Consider the following 18,124-nt stretch of genomic DNA (forward strand, 5'->3'; position numbering starts at 1 on the left):
TATTAGACAATGGATGTACACAGGAGTAATCTCACAGTTTCTAACGATGACACAGAACGTTTAAAAAAATGGTGCTGACACAATTTCCCGGCTCGCCAGCCATTACTCACCTTTTCTTTTTAATCTGGTTATTTGCCAACCACGTCACCACAGTGCAGTTGCATAAAGCTGAAAATTTTCAAAACTTCAATCCTTCCTTTTTTCCTGGATCACAAGGCAGTCCCAGACCACATACTCACAGTGCCCTCGGTAGCATTACAGTCAACCACCATACTCACCACCAAGTCTTGAACCCTCACCTAGAGAACTCCTTCATCCACCTGCACTGAGGGTTAATTGTGCTAACTCTATAAGCTATAGCAGCCAATAATAGACAGCCACTACAAAAACTGTGGTCGTTGGTCAGCCGCAAATCTTGGCAACTGCCAATCTTTGCCTGATAATCAACTGTTAGCTTGATGTATCAGGGCTCAGATTTCTGACACCAGAGTGAAAGGTAGCGCTCTTCGATGCTGTATTCAAAGTTCACGCACAAAGAGACAGCGACAGTTATGGTTGGGTTTTAAGATTGAGTCCAACTAATCCAGCTCACAAGGGGAGGATCAGGGGACGTATGAAAACAACAAGTGCTCCCACAGGAGATGTGTCACTTTCACACGGGGGCCCTATTGTCCCCCCAACAAAGCTTCGGTATGTCTCATTCCCGAAATCCACGCTGTGGAAGGGGAGCTCAGGGAAGAAGAGATATTTTTCGCACCAAGGCATAAAGCCGCAGAGCGTCGGTCTCTGTGACTCACACATGGAGGAAAAGGGGCTGAGTAATCACAATAATAACCACCATCATCCTGCCGTCTCGACAGTTGCTACTAACCTGGCGTTCTCGTCCAATTAGGACACTAACACAGAATCAGATCACTCCTCAAGATGAGACAATATTGCTATGAATCAGCTGTGACCACATGTGTGTGTGAGTGTGTGTGCTGAGAACGCTAATAGCAGTGTTACTAATCACTTCCATCTCTCAGCGAGTAATGGGGTAGATTTTAGCAGGGCTTTTCACATGGCCCGCCGGGACTTAGCTTCGCTGCCCTGTGCAAAGCTGGCTGTCGTGTGTGGTGTGAAAGAAAGAAAGAGCAATCTGGATCGGGAGATTAGCTGTGGTGTAATGGGTAGAGATGAAAACTAGATGTCATCTCACTGCCAACCAAGTGCTTCCAGGCTCAGCCCTTTCTTCCTTTGAGGGTGTGTGTGTGAGTGTCTGCATGCGTGTGTGTGTGTGCCTGTATGTGTGTGTGTGTGCTGGCAGAGGGAGGTCAGGGGCGCGTCTGCCACGAGCTCAGCTCTCGCTCTGAGAGAAGCCATCATCCATGACCTCATCCAAGGAAAAATCCCCCTCTCCTCTCTGCCTCCTCTCCTCCAGCAGCTGAGCTCTGAGCGCTCCCTTTGCATTCCTGCTCTCTGAACAGCTCCCACACTGTCTCGAGGCTGTGGAAGGAGAGAGGGAACACACAGAGCAACAGTGGGTGGACAGATAGAGCGGCGGAGGGGAAAGTCTTGCTGAGGTCACGGACCCCACTAATAGCCTGTGGGCTGCTTCGGTGGCCTCACACGGGATAATGTAAATTTGTTTGGTAGTCAAAGAGATGATGGATGAAGAAATTGAAAAAGTGGGAAATAATTCTATCATTTGCTTTAAGTTCAAAGGTCTTGGTCACGCCTGTTCCACCTTACATTCAGCAAAAGGCAGGGGAACACCCTGGATACCTTGACAGTCTATCAAAGGGTTATAGCTATAGACACTTGTGGTGAGGCTTGGTTAGTTGAGTTGGCGCCCACTTGGTCTAGAGTCTAGACTGTAAAGAAAGATGGATGATCCATATCCACTTATTCCCACTATCCAGCAATGAAGCCAAATACCACAGATAAAAAAATGCCACCTTGCAGATTTGAAGCCAGAGTCAGGGATCAGCGGATGGAGCCATTGCAGCAAGGTCCCACCGATGGATGCACTTGAGCAATCCTGCAGCTATAAAACGGTCAAACTTATATTCCAAACTTAATATGAACGTATGCACACTTGAACACACATATGAGAAGAAATACCTTAAATGCAAGAAACAATCTTTTAGAAACTTATTTGACATGTAGTGTATTTTGACTTTTTAGTTTGGTCCATGTCCAACCCACTAACATGGAGGAGAGGGGATTTGTTACCTTTACTACAGCCAGATGCTTTGGCTTCATTTTTTGGGAGCTTTAATGTTGTCCATCTTTAAATAAAGTCTATGGTCTAGACGAGGGGTTGGCAACCTTTACTATCAAAAGAGCCATTTTGCCCCCTCTTCCACCAAATAAAATTCATCTTGAGCCGCAAAACATATCTGATAACACAGCTTTCAAAGTTTAATATCTAATTTAACTCAGTGTTGTGCCAGTTTGCACTCAAAATGAACTAGTTCAAAGCTCAGATGAAAAACAACAATTTCATGTCCATAGTTCATTTTTTAAAATGTTGAACTAAGTTCACAGCCGCTCATCGCAGTCCAGACTGTGCGTATCAGTTCTCGTTTTCATGATGTATAAATGCAGTCTCATGAACTCTGAAGCGAATCAGTAAGCTCAGTTAAAGTGAGAGCAGGTCAGAGATGAGGAGGACACAGAAACTCCAGCTCGGTACAACCAACTGCAGCTTCTGCTCTGATCACTGAGCAGCTGTGACCAGAGAAACTCTGTGTTTTCACTGTTTCCACTGTTCTTCAACAAGGTCACTTACCGGCTGCTTCATGTGAACGAGCTCCGATCTCACTGCGTGTGTCGCTCTCAGCGAGTGAGTGGGGGCTGAACCTGTGTACGTTTTCTCTAGCTCCTGGTATTTCACATGATGGCTTGATACGATGATGATTTTAAAAATGAACATGAGTGAAGTTCACTCTCTCTGGAGTGAACTTCACTAATTTTCACGTTCATCATATGAAAACTGATTTGTTCAGTTCATTGTTCATGAAAAATAGAATTGTTCATGCACAACACTGTACAGGGAGCCACAGCAGAGGGGCTGAAGAGCCGCAGGTTGCCGACCCCTTGTCTATAACGAAATATCGTAACTGCTGAATTAACAGTTATATATGTATTGGCAGTCATTGCTCCTCAGTCCTAATGACCGTTGTGATCCTTTATTACACTTTCTTCTAACCCTTAAAAGGTTGCTTTGTGGACAGGGTTAGCAAAATGTCATAATGGCAACTATGGGATAGAACGCCATGACATTTGGTACAGACATCGATGCCACCCTCAAGGCTATTCTGGTGAACAACCTTAGCACCAGCAGCAGGTCCAAATTTAAAACTGTACAATACTTAAAGTGATGTTTCCATTTCCCTTTGCTGTGCTAATTAGCAAATATTAAAGCCAGTTAAAGTGGAATCATCCGCCACTGAAGCAGAGACAATAGCCAGAAATGAGCAAGTCATAGAAAGGTGTGTGCGTGTTCATGTGTTTTGGGGGTGTAGCTTTGACTGTCACCGATGGTAGGGGGTGGGATGTATCGGTTGCAAATGTGATCTTTTCCAGGATTACCAACCCTTGCTTTTTTTTTAACTATGTAGGTGAACATGATAAATGTAAGCCAGACAAGCATTGTCACTGCAAGCATGCTAACATTTACATTTTGCCTGAAGTATCGCTTAGCGTAAGCAGAGCCTCACAGACCTGCAATCATTTGAGCTGGACTTTCTTTTTTTATGTTAGTTGACATTAGCTGGAGTGTCTATGAACCATAAACTGAAACTGAAGCAGCAGGAGCTCATATACAGGGTTCAGCGCTCTCACTCCACATACAAAGAACAAGGGTCAGATATCAGACATCGTGTCGTCTGCCACGATAACTCCTAAGCTCCTGTCACGATCACAAGTCTGATTACTACAATGGCATTCTTACATTTGTTCACTCATCTGGTATTGTGTATTTTAACAGTCATGTCAGTTTTCTGGGATCATATCCAACAAATTGCCTGAGAGGAAGAAAGGACTATTCTTGTTTTAGTGGCTCTTTGAAGGGACAGGGAGATTCCTCGCCTGCCTGTGTGTACAAATACAAATATCTTAGGTACGTAGACGTGTTTCTCCACAAGGGAAAACCCATCGCTCTTTCCCAACAATCCTTTCAGGATCAAACTGGAACAATAAAGATTGCTTAAAATGTTTGCTTTGAGGGTGAGGGGCAGTAGTGGTGGTGGTGGTGGTGGTGGGGGCTGATGTTGTTTTTGCAGTTTCAACACCAGCCGACCACAAAGTGAAACACACTGGAGAAGAATGCCTGGAGCCCTCTCCTTGCAGTAACCAGAGCCCACTGCCGTCTGCTCTGACATCCGTCCGCCTCTTCTTTGTCATAATCTGTGTCGTCAGCCAGCGCAACTGGCCAGCACGCGTTGGGCTGATCCCCTCAAACCACCATTAGGCTCCTGCACACACACACACACACTCTTGTACACACTGGGCAGATATGGGAGGTTTTTTCTTTTATTTTAGAGAACCACAGGGCATACTGTAAGGGGCAGAGAAAACAGATGAGTCAAGGATGCAGTCATCCAGTCTTCCTGTCTGTTTGCCTGCATGCTGTTATATTGTTGTTCATTGTATGTGTGTATGTGATGAATGGTGACCAGGGGGGTGGTCAATTACAAGCAGTTTCTTTCCTTGCTTTCTCTTTCCTCATCTTCACTTCCTTCCTTTTATCCTGCCTCCTTCCCTCGTCTCCTCTCAGCCCGACAGCTCTCCATTGCTGTCTCTCCCTCCCTCTCCCTCTTGTCTCCTCTTACCCAGTAGGTAATGCGATGCCACCATCATCCTCCTTGGGGCCTAAATAGACCTCAGTGAGAATTTAATAGTGTGACCATGATACATAACAAGTGTCTGTCCAGTTGGGTGACATCAGCAGAGGGGAATCTGCTGGTATCCCTGCCCAACTCCTGCTGGCATCAGGAGCAAGTGCAGAAGGGCAGGACTCTGCTGAGCTGCTTGTTCAACACCACTAACATAGAAAGCTGTGGTGTTGAACAGGGGGCTGGCTTTAAGATGCAATCCTTCAGATTTCAATGATATGAAACAACGTTTGTGATATGGCACTAATATTGTTCATATACCCTATGCTATTGTGTACTGGATGTTACAAATGTGGATGGTTCAGTGTTACAGAAATGTTACGTTGCTATATTGAACGACGTAGGTGGCTGTTTGTTTTCAGTTCCCGTTTTAGGCTTCATGTCCTTGTTTTTATGATTGCTCGCTAGCTCTGGTGGACTAGCTAAATTAATCTACATTGGGGTTAAAGCATTCTTCAGGCTGTACAAACCTCCATCGTAAAAAAGGTTAAAGTGATATTCATTGTCTTGAATGATCCTTCTTGCTGCAAGTTGCAAGTAGCCCTCTTTGCCAGAAGCTAACAATACTTAAGTATTTCAACAACAGCCACTCAGTGTATTTACGTTCTGCAATGCAATTACAACACAGTAGTTCTGCTCCTGGCAGAGTCCCACCTAGGAAGCATGGTGCGCAGCCACACAATTTAAGTTTACAATCCATGTAGGAGACAGTAGATAAAATTCAATCTGATTATCAACTGTCTTTATTTACATCTGCAATATTTTGAAAGGAAATCTCTCATTAATACTCAGCCGTTTTGAACTACAATCTTTAAGATTTTAAAAACTTTATAGGAACCAATTTTTCGAACAGGTGCTTTCTTTTTTCTGGTACTTGATCGCACGCCGTGTCCCAATTTAGGGGCCGCATAATTCGTCAGCTGCATTCTTAGACTGATTGCGTCACAGCAGCGCAGCTAGACTGTCTAGATTCGAAGTCTCCCTCAAATGCAGCAGACAAATGTGTCTTTCCAGCCCCGAGCAACATATCCGATGATTCATCAATTGTTTTTTAAAGAGGTAATGGCGGCAATAAAGCAAGCCAAAAACATCAGTAGAATTTATTTTAAAAATAAGTACTCGACCGAACAGCTAAAGGTACACATGTTGTGCGTAACCGAGCTAACTGACCACTGGTTTTAGCTGCAAAGTTGACACACAAACATAACTGTGGTATTGCTCCTTTCATGTAAGTCTTTGTTAGCAAGACAACAAACAAACAAACGCATTTAAATGTCAAATTATTACTTCAATGATGCAACTCAGCAAAGCCCGGGTATGGAAGTGAAGGCTGAATGACGAATGCCGTGGTAATTTTGTCAACAACACGGTTTTTGATTTATCTTGTAGCTGCTGGTAGAGCAGTGAAAGAAACATGTGTTTGAGGTTAAGAGAAGTCGTTGAGACTGATGAAGTAGTGGAGAAAGTAGACATGAGTCAAGAATGACCTGTTTTTCATCTAACAAATGAAGGGTGTTGGTCAGTGAGTAAATATCTTCTGAATTAATGAAAAAGGGGTTTTCTTCCCTTGATATTTCTCATTTTATGGGATTCTCTGGCTGCGGGGGGGGGGGGGGGGGTTTAGGCAGTTGTGTAGCCACATGGCGAGACCACCTCTGAGCACATGTGTCAGTTTCAGAAGTTAAAGGAAGAGGAAGAACAAGAACTAGAAAAGCATGAGGAAATGGAGGAGGGGATAGGGATGTGCGCTGGACAGGAATAAAGAATGAACAGGCCAACTCACAGGAACTGAGGGGAGAATCAAAGTAAAGGGCCAGAGAAGGAAGAGTGGCAGCTCTGGAAGCCAGGGACTGTAGCACTGCTGCTCCTCTAACACTTTAATCTGTTTGATCCACATGTAGGCGAAGACAAGTCAGCACCCTCCTAAGTACAAGTTCTCACCTTGACCCGTTCTCCATCCTCTCTTCATCCCTCGCTCCCCCTCTCAAGTTACCGTGTCAACCTTATCTCTCACTCCTTCTCTTTCGTTCCTGGCATCCTCCTCTTCGACTGTCCGGCGACACTGTGAACTCACTGATCTGCCGCAGCTTCTTTTTGCCACGCTTCTTTTCGGTCATGACTGCATCCATGTCATCACCTCATCACTCAGGCCTGTGTGAGTTTGTGCGAGTGCTTCATTTCGACTGCAAAGGGGCAGTTAGGAAACACCAGGAAACACACATGCATTCACATTTTATTTTGGCGGAAAGGCAACATGAATAATGTCATATTTTAAGCAGACTGACATCCTGACACTCATTAATTCCAAGTAATAATGTGTTCCGGCTGATGATGTCCGGTCAGATGATGATTATATTACCAACTGTTGGTGTGCGCACTTCCCAACCAATGTGGAAACTACCCATTGTTGCTCCTCAGCGGGGCAGGAAGCACCTTTCACAACAAACTCACACCGATTCATTCCGATGCAACTGCTGAAACATCTGATTACTCACATCTATTTGGCAATATATTAAGACAGAGTGGTAAACTTTGTTATGGATTCAAATCTTTTCATTAAAGCTGATTAAATGGCTAAGTATCCAGCCATATGCTGCACATATTCAATATCTGTAAAGTATAGTGGGCTATTCTTCTGTGTAGGCTTTCATTTGGTCATCAACATACATTTTGTGTGGTTTGCCAAAAATTTAAAGTCAACTAAAAGGAATGTTTGTGAGAACCTTGACATAAACAACTTTTGACATAGAAGTATAAAAAACAATAGCGACCTTGGCATACCGGTAGATCCCATGGGAGTTTGCCACTCAAGTAATTATGCCACTTCCAAATTTTGTCATCCTGTAAGGAAATGGCTTCTGCAGTATGGAAATATCCTCCTCACGTCTGTCTAGGAACGGTCAAGAACTCAGAAGGCGAGGACGAGGGACACGTGGAGATCCTGCGGAGCCGTTTTTCTGACCCTACAAGGTAAACTCAGGAGTGGTGCAGCACTGGTGCCTGATGATGGGCCACCACGCTGGACAATTATTCCCTGGCGGTGGTCCACCAGACCGCTGAGAAACAGAACACAGCGAACTCCCTTCTCCAGCAACATTCTGGCCCTTTGGTGGCCATCAGCCCCGGGAATAGCAGCTATGTGAGCATGACTGCAGGGCACTATTTCTGTGTGCACTGCTACTTGACATTGAGAGGCCGGGATTAGGTGGCTCCACTACTGTGAATGACTAACCCCCGTCTCACATACAAACACACGCACTCATGTGTGCTGTTGAAAGTATACACACATGTTCATATGTAAAACGTATTAAGGGGAGAAACACAAATAGGAAAATTGGTTACTGTGCATTGATTTGTTATGGAAGAGCTCCAGTTGTCCACCGATTGTCGCTGCTCCCAGAACATTGCATATTTCGTCATACATCAACTTTTCACATGTGAATCAAAACAGCTCAGCGGAGTGACAAAGTATTTTTAGTGGTTTACTTAGTTAAATTGAGAACTGAACCTCAATCCATGAGGGAACATTTAATCTACTGGTTCGTCTGCAAAATTCAAAATCACCAAAATGGGAAATTTAGTTTTCATTTTTATATTCTATTCTCGCCTCACAGCAAGAAGGTTCTTGGTTTGAATCCTGGTTTGGGATCTTTCTGTGTGGAGTTTGCTTGTTCTCCTGTGGGTATACTCCTGCTTCCACACTCCAAACACATGCAGGGCTAGGTCAGTTTGAGACTATAAATTCACCACTGGTGTGATTGTGAGTGTGAATTGTTGTTTGTCTCTATTTTTCAGCATTGCGACACTTGTGAACTGTCCAAGGTGCACATGCCCCCCCTGAGACCCCTAAGATATAAGCGCCATAGACGACAGATTTTATTTTGATGTTTACAAGCCTCACATCACTCCTTGATGGAATCAAGTTGCAGCCATCCATCCATCAGCTACCACTTCCATCCCAGCTAACATTTGTTGAGAGGTGACGCTCACCCTGCACAGCTCGCCAGTCTATCTAAGAGCTTCAACTCACATTGCAGATAAATATTCATCTATTAAAGGTGCAACGTGAGCGAATATGAGTTGACGTAATTGCTATTTTCCCCTGAGAAAGATAAATACTCAACACTTCTCAGTTACTCAACAACTAGTATGAGGAGTGCTGAGTTCTGAATCAGGTACCACACCCTTATGGTTCAGATGAACATCTGCCCTCAACTACCATCCCCCAGTGTGAGCATTAGAGTCCGACAGCATCTTGTTTATCCGGTATATATAGAACGTATGGGAATCAAAGCCACAAAACAGTGTTGAAAATGATCCCATTGTAAGCATGGTAAACATTTGCTGTTTTGCTGCAGACTTTTGCTCGCGATGGTTTGGTTAACCCACACAGACACAGCAGCAAAGCATTACCCTACCGCATTTCCCCTCACACACACACGCTCACACACACACGCTCACAAACACTCACACAGTGTAACAACATCCGAGTAAGAGGTGACTTCAAGGGATGACTAACATTTGGTTGGATCTCCGCCTGCCTTTGAGTCCAGCTGGGTCTTTTGACTCTCCTTATCCCCCATTAAAGCCGCCTGCAGCATACATGACAGCATTGTCCTGTGAGTATTTGCCGTATGTGGTCTCTCTGAACTCTGTGGCATCCAGGGTTGAGGTCTCAGATGTTATAGCTGGTGGTGCGTCTTTGAACATGACATCTGTTGGCTGTGTGAGTAATGGTGTGTGGTGCTGTGGCCTGAACATCAGGTGCTCCCGGGCCCACACGCCGCACATCTGTCCCGAGCGGCTTGGTACACACACACAGCTGGAAGTGAGTCCCAACCGCAAGCGGGACGGATCTGTCAGTGATACTGTTGTCAACACATGGGACTAATAACGTCTGTGTTCAGCATTTGCTCTGATGAGAAAGGCCTTGGGGAAATATTAATTTAGCAAGAATCATTTGATAAACGGTACATTCTGTGATTAAATGCAGTTATCTCCATCCCCACAGCCTGTGCAGATGTTAACATAACCAACCAACAAGTCTTTCTTCCTCCATATGGTCTTTGACGCACTGACTAAAAATATTTGTCATGTGAGCAGCAGTAAACATAACGGCACCGATAGCCAGGATACAGGTGCTTTGGTTAAATGCGGCCGATCTCACGTCACTGACAGGAAATAAAATATTATCTTTACTATAACTGGCCGAAAGAACAGAGTGTTATCATCATCCGGACCGGCCACTTTAAAATATCACATTAATACGCTCTCCGACTCAGGAAGGGAACCAAAGAGCGAAAATAAACCTGACCTTATTCCACCGATCTTTTCAGTGCAACATCGGACACTCCTATTAATGCCTAAATAACACAGTGTGATATGCAGGTATTCATTGCATAGAGAAATAATGAAGGTTTCAGAGTCAAAAATTCAGATAATCTTTTTTTTATTTTTGCTTGCTCTGAAAAAAAAATCACATAAATAAAAATCACTTCAAAACTGCAGGACAGGATTTGAAAGGGTGGAACACTTGAATTCACATTTTTTCCCATGACAGCTTAACTCGGATGTGAGGGAGGTTCTCCTCCTCTGATGATAATGATGATAAGACAACATGACAGTACAAAGTATTTATACCAAATTCCTGCTACAGTGCATGTTATTTTCTTGACTCCCTTTTAAAAAGTTTCTTAGCAATACATACGCTGAGTGCACAGTGTTAATGTTGCCTATAATCAATACATAGCCAGTAAGCTGCATCATAATGTAATGACAGTGACTCATAACACTAAGCCTAAAGATCCCCGAACCTGCAGGATACATTTAAGTGGGGAAAGTGAAAGAGCAGGGCCTCCCCCCTCTTCGCTCATTACCATTACCTCTGTGCCTTTGAGCAAGGCACTGAACCCCCCCACCTGCTACAGTGGAGCTGCTTAGACACTGACAGATCCAACTGGCAGGAGTTTTCCAGGTGTATTACTGTGTGAGTGGTGTTTTGCTTGAATTGATACCCCACCGAATAATAATTTAAAAAACATTATATCAATTCAATGATCAATTTATTAATCACAGTACGATTGATCATCTATTGAGTGCCATAAATTTAAGGTGTTTGTACATCATATCTCTTTTTCCATGAAATATCAAATATCTACAGGAGCTTCCATGTTTTTTTGCTTTTGTGTTTATAAATAAATATTGTCCAATAAGGAATATAAAAACAACTGTAACATCATTATTTTAAAAACTGCAGAGGGCGGTTAAAAATCTCTATAAATACAGTTAGGTTAAATAAATAAATTAGAATCATAAATATATCGTTTACTGTACACAAAAAAAAAGATGGACTTGTCAAAGAAAAACAAAAATCCAGGTTGAGCTCCCATTTTCCACAAAAAAGAAAAAAAACGTTTCTGGTTCAGTTCAGTCTGAGACGACTTTTCACACCGTCAAGAAGCAGCACAGAGTCTAGACTTTTCCCTTCCTCTTCTCCCCCCCCCCCCCCCTGTTCCTTCCTTCATGTTCATCACCTCACACTCGTCACGTCTCCGCTCCATCGTCTGGGGCCATTGAGTATTCCAGTAACAGACGGCCCCCGCTTTCACTTCTGAGTTCTACAGGGACAGGTTCGCCTGAACGTCCGGTGGAGGATCACACAGACAACACCCTCTGTTCCTTTTCTTTGCATACGTTCCTTTTTTCCTGTAGGACCTCCTCTTTCTCTGGTTCCCTTCTCTTTTTCTATTTTGAGGTAGAATTTCTGCATCTTTGCCTGTAGTGGAAAAAAAACAGAGACAATAAGCAAATTTCATTCAGGTAACTAAGAGGAAAGCAACATGTTTGTCAATGTATGCTTGTGGTTCTTTTCCTCCAGACCACTCACCTCTCATTGTCTCTTCAGTGGTTGGATGATAACCCCAGTTTGACCTTCTCCTCGCTCTCTACGTCATAAGCCCCTCGCTTGTGAAACCTGTGAGAAAGCCAAAGAAAAGGAGCTCGTTCAGAATATTATATTCAGAATACATACTTTATCTGTGTGTAAATAACCGAGAGGGTGTGTTTGTGTGTGTTTCACTCACCTGAGCATTAATAAAAGACCAATGATGGTGAGGCACACGGACGACAGCACCACGGCCACCACAGCCAGAGCCGTTGTCCGGTTGTATCCCTCGGGGGAGTGCACAGGCAGCGTGATGAACTGACACCTTTCGCCAGAGTAGTTCGGGTGGCACCTGTAGAATGAGGAGGAGAGGGAATCAGTTAATAATTCAGTGGATGGTCAGATTCCTGAATAGAGGGCGGGGTGCAGAGCTGATACTTACACACAGGCCGGTTGGCGGATGTTCCTATGGTACTGGCAGGTGCCATGAATGCAGAAATCCTTGTACTTCTTCAGGCATGGGTTCCTCTTTCTTCCCTTTCCTTTCGCCCTCTTTCTCCCCTTTACTGTCCTCCTCTTTCCTTCTGTGCTCTCAGTCTCCAGGATGGCAGACGGGTCTTGGGGTTGGCTCGACTTGGACACTGAAACCAAAAAATGGAGCAAAAACAAAATTACACATCATGGTCTGTGTGAGAAATGTGAGAAAATGAAGATAAACAGAGGTGAGTGACTGCCTTTACCTCGTGGCACCATGTCATAGTCTCCAGACATGCCGTCTTCATACTCGTCTCCATAGTAGTATTCATCGTCGTTCTCCTCTTCCTCGCCTCCCCAGCCATACTCCACCGTCGTCGCCCTTGTGATCGCATCCTCTGACCTCCTGTCTTTGGTTGTGTCCATGAAGTTGATGACTGCGGTGTGCCGCTGCCTGTCACTCTCATACCTGTCCACCGCAGCACCACTGGTCGTTCTGGACACCACTGGAGGAGAAAGAGAGAGAGAGAGAGAGAGAGAGAGAGAGAGAGTGTTAAAAAATGTTAAAACCCGCAGGTGGGTTTGGTTTAACAGCTCAGACTTTAAAAACACCTCAGACACTCTTCTTCCTCTAGAGGGAACAGTCACTGAGCACAGGATACTGTGCCAAAGGTGGGCGGACCTCTAAGGGCAAGTTGTAACATGTTTTGTACAAGGGAGCATCATGCAGGCCAGAGTTGTGGGTTTGGAAGTGCAATCCTGCCTGAGCCCTGTTGGGAAATGCACAGATGCAAAGGCATGATGGCCTCGGGGGTTGATGGGTAGCCGCTGCCTTGCTCATGAGCACTTAGGTAGAGTGGAAAGTTGCCAAAAAGATGAGACAATTTCAGTGGGAGGTATAAGGGGAGGCAAATAAAAGTTGGCATATACCCTGCCTGTCTCATACACACACGCACACAAAATGCATGGACAGACCGTTAGCTAATGTCAGGCAAGAATATGAGTTAAAAATAAAGGTATCCAGTTACATAAAGCATGCTCTAAAATAAGAGAGATGACCCCATTAGCTCCTGAATAGCCTGGCATCATGAAAAGCTCCGCTCCGAAGTTTGAGAAGACGCGTTAGCCTCCGGAGGATTATTGTGTCTTACGGAACCAGGAGGAGACCGCGTAACTCCGGTATTCACAGAAAACATCACACACGTGATCCGGATCCCAGTCAACACACAAATTAACACACTCTTTACACATCTGAGCTCACGTGAAACTTACCCAAGGCGTGAACGAGCATCAGGAGCGCAGCGCTGAAAATCCTCATCATTCCTTTTTAGTTGTTTTCGAAAGATAAAAAGAAACCAACAAGTTGTATTCCTTCCACCTGTTCCGGGCTCTGAATACTCCTCCTCTGGTGGTTTGGGTCTTTTTCTCGGTGTGCTGGTTTGAATGGACTCCGTCTGTTTGGTGTTTTCTTCTGGAGGGAGAGCGACGGAGGAGCGCAGCGAGGAAAAGAGCGTCGGCACAGAGGCACAGCGGTATTTATGGCTCACTCCAACACGCCCACACTGTGTGTGTGTGAGGGTGTGTGTGGAAGTAAGTGTGTGAGAGGGTGTGCACTGTCAAAAGTCTGGATTTATAAAAGGTACAAAGATATTAGGACTAGTTAGGAATTAAGTAATAGTTGCATTGCTCATCATTTTTAATCTTTGCTTGGAGCCACAGTAAGAGCTAATGGAAATAGGATAAGGCCAACTTAGGTATTGATCATGATTTTGATATGATTTTAACTCCTATAATAATAATTTATTTTTGTCATCCGTAGATCAGCCCAAACACTTAATTCTACCAAGTGGCCCCTCTTGCATAACTTAACTTTCCTTTTTCCACTGATTTTACTATTTGTTAAGATATATAATTAAGACTCACGGGATGTTATTTGCCAAAATGCATGCTAGAACATGAAAAATAGTTTTTTCTCTTGATTTATTTGATTAGTGTAAATATTATTGTGTTTCTGTACTTATTTTTTACTATTTGAGCATCTCTCGCATGTATAAGTGTGTGTGTGTATGTGTGTGTGTGTGTGTGTGTGTGTGTGCGTGTGTGTGTGTGTGTGTGTGTGTGTGTGTGTGTGTGTGTGTGTGTGTGGGTGTGTGTGTGTGTGCGTGTGTGCATGTGTGTGGGTGTGCCTTGCCTTGCCTTGCTCGGTCCAACCTGTATTATTCATGTGTATATTCATCTGTTCCCATCCTCTTCGTAAAGCTTTAACCTTTTATAATATATGATCATCTTTCTGTGGTTTTGGTTGCTGTTCTTTTAATCTAATTTGTTCTTCATGTGGAGTGCTTTGTCAAGAAAAGTGAAATACAGATACATTTGATCTTTGTCATACTATCACTGCACTCGTTTTGGAAAGCCTTTTTAAATTCGGAGGATGTCAAAAAGAGTTTTAAAAAAGTAATTTTTGTAAGTGACTAGATAGATAGACGACAACACAACCATAGTGATGACTGCCCAGTCGAAACTGGACTGAAGCATCTTGTGAGAGGGTCCAGAAGTGAGAATAGTACAGATTGTTTGCGCCACCACGTGGTGAAAGAAGGAAGCTGTTTGGTCAATAAAAAGGATTATACAAATTATATTACATTTAATTCCACAACCTTTCACACATAATGTCACATTTAAGTTCACATTAAAAGGATTCTTTGGATTTACAGAAAGTGTCTTTGGGTTAAAAAATGTATGAAACAAAGATCTGTGGAAGAACTTGGATTGTCTTGTTTATATTGCTCCAGTTCATGACTTTGTTTCATCATCTCCAATTCCATTTGCCTGTGCTGTATCATTTTGTCTTGTTCCTTTTGTTGTTGTTGTTGTTTAAACATCACTGCAGCAAAAATCACATCCTGTTTTATCACATTTTCTAAACAAAACCCCATCTCCCATCACTTTATTTTTCAGAAGATCATATATGTAGGTTTTCTGACAAACATTTGTCAACTGTTCATTTGTAAACTGATCCATTCACTACATTGAAGGAGTCTGAATAAAATCTCCCACATAAGAGCTCATGTTTAAAGTTACTTACCAGCAAGTAGAGGTCAAACAGTGAAACAGGTTCAGCTTAAGAACCAACAAAAACTGGACTCCATTCCCCAGACCTATCGCACCAAGAACTACCAAACTGAACCCTAGTCTTCGAGAGTATAATTGTGGGGGAAACTGTTACACCTCTACCTCAGTGGAAGTCAACGGGCAGAATGCTCTACCCACGTTCACCACCACACTATAATTGAAACAAAGGATTCCCTCAATAGAATATGCTCTCTGAAACCAAGCAGGGGGAAAAACTCCCAAAAAAGAAACTACAGAGTTAGGGTTAGGGTTTCTTTTACAGCCAACACCACAAAAATGAACTAACAGACACTGACCAACGTCCCTCTCACAACCAAATGACTGTGGGAATCTACAACCATACTTCAAACAAGTGAATAACATCATAGTCGATTGTGGCAAAGGATACTGTTCCTCCAACTCCTAGCCCCAACTTAAAGGAAAAGTCCACTACATTGTTGCTGTGAAGTACTGGTTTACAACAAGGAAGCTTAATGATACTTTTCTATATACTGCACAATCTTCGAATGCATGGCCGAACTGTTAAGTTGATTGACACAAAAATATATATATGTGACATTAAAAAACCACCAACATTTAAGAGGAAAATCAATTATAACAAGCAAAAAGAAGATTTGTTATTGAGTTATTGGTGGCCTTTAGATGAGCATAAAGATTGAAAACAGGGTTAAAAGCCTTGTTCTGTGACAAGCTAATAAAATCTACCAGCACCTCTGAAGATCATTCTAATCTGTGCAAACCTCCAACGGTCCTTCATCTACACCTAGCAGGCTTCCTGTGGCGTTTTTCTAATTGCACCTAAGACTTTTTTGTTTGTTTGGTCATGATACACCTGTGTAATGATTTTTGTGAAGATCAGTCAATGTGAACACGTTCCGGGGGTCTCGGGGGGCAACGTTAGGCCATTTTGCGATGCCCATTGAATCAGACCTGAGACCTTAGATCAACGTGAATCCCATTACTCTCTTTAATGAACCAGAAAGTTCCCTGAACTGAAGTATCATGGTTATTAACTGTGGATGGGTATGTGTAGGTACAGCTAATCTCCACTGTTGATCTTCTGAAGGCACAGATCTCAGTAGAAGTGTAACTCACATTCCAGCCACACTGTACCACTGTAACACAGAGAATCAGATTCATAATGACACCAGAGAACACTTAGTTATCTTTTTACTTGTTGTAGAAAAGAATCACATTTCCATGAGCAGCATTCCATAGTATTTCATCTAATGACTCCACACGCTGATGACAATTCCTGCATCGAGAGGAGAGGAACTAAGTCATGATGAGAATAATATTTCAGACTCTCGTCGATAGAAACCTTGATCTGCCTCAAACTTCTTAACAAAGATACAAAATAATACTGATGATAATTCATTCATGTTTTCTTTCTGCATCACTTTACAGGTGGTGATCTGAAAATTAATGAATGGTTCATTTATATTTTTACTTTCTTTCTTAAACTCACTTCAGGTGAATCAGAAGTCCGAGTGTAAAATAGAGTGACAACATGAATGAAGACGTACAGTACCTGTCACAGTGAGAAGAAGGACAACAAATCCACTCGCTGCTGCAGTTACACTCATAGTAGATGCTGCTCTCGTCTGTGACTTCAAACTATAAAAACGTCCCCAGATAAATAATGTGCACGAGATGAAACTTGTGACATCACAGACACGTCTACCTACAACACAGAAGAGTCTGAGAATAAAGACAGATTCTGTAAGATAAAGATCAATTTAAACTGTTAAACACCCCCCCCCCCCCGTCTGTCTGTCTGTCTGTCTGTCTGTCTGTCTGTCTGTCTGTCTGTCTGTCTGTCTGTCTGCCCCCCACCCCTTCCTTCCTCTTTACACCTACCTGCATGCTGAGCCCGATGGTGGAAGATTAAACTGTGGTTTGAACAAGTGTGATAAATAACTTCAGTGGCTGTTCATACCAGACCTATATCATCCACATCACAACATCTCACAGACACAAGAAAAACAAATTAAAGGAGACTTGAGAAAAACTGGTGTGTTTTTAATCACATCTGTTCAGTGTCTCATTCAGATGCAATAAAGATTGACAAGAAAAATATTTAAAATTAACTGTCATTAATACTGTAAGTGAGATTAAAATATAGTAAGAGTTTCAAATCAAAAGCAAATTAGAACAAATGAGCTTCACATTTTAGGTAAAAATAAAAATATATGAACAGAACAAAAAAAACTATTTAATGATCTCTAAAGAAAATCTGCTTTGTGGCAAAACTGTACATCACAAAGTTAGAAAAGAGGAAGTTGCGAGTGAACAACAAATGAAATACACAAGACTATAGATATGAATAATGTTGTGAAGAAAAAGAAAAGGTATAATTAACATCAGTCTCCTAAAGGTGCAGCAAAAAAAATTATTCTGTTACTAAAATTACCAAAACTAATATTACAATAATGAATCAATAATTCTTATTAAGAATAAATGATAACATATTATATTTTTTGTATAATTTATAAACCTGGAAAACACCAGTACAACATTATTCTGTTCGTAACAACATTCGAGCTTCACACCCTGAGAGAGACGTCAGAGGAAAATGGCCGCCGTGTGAACATGGTGGATTAAAACACACCTAACTCCTTCTTCTTCACGTGTTTAACACGTGATGAATGTGGGTATCACAAAACACTAAAGTGAAATCAATGGGCCTGATGCAAACTTTGAACAGACACAAGAGGCAACACAACTCATCTGGTGTCAGCAGTTCACTTTGTGT

General features: G+C 42.8%; 1 protein-coding gene across 1 annotated transcript; it reads right to left on the minus strand.

Annotated features, from left to right (window-relative positions):
- Positions 1-11,396: 11,396 nt before the first annotated feature.
- Positions 11,397-13,726, minus strand: hbegfa (heparin-binding EGF-like growth factor a). The gene is made up of 6 exons (XM_061079772.1): positions 13,510-13,726; positions 12,504-12,743; positions 12,206-12,404; positions 11,963-12,115; positions 11,767-11,853; positions 11,397-11,655 (listed from the first exon to the last, which is right to left on the minus strand). Exons 1-5 carry the CDS (start codon positions 13,556-13,558, stop codon positions 11,781-11,783), a joined length of 714 nt encoding a protein of 237 aa, XP_060935755.1. The 5' UTR covers positions 13,559-13,726; the 3' UTR covers positions 11,397-11,655; positions 11,767-11,780.
- Positions 13,727-18,124: the final 4,398 nt, after the last annotated feature.

The sequence above is a fragment of the Limanda limanda genome, chromosome 10 (genome assembly GCF_963576545.1).
Source record: "Limanda limanda chromosome 10, fLimLim1.1, whole genome shotgun sequence".
Classification (NCBI taxonomy): Eukaryota; Metazoa; Chordata; class Actinopteri; order Pleuronectiformes; family Pleuronectidae; genus Limanda; species Limanda limanda.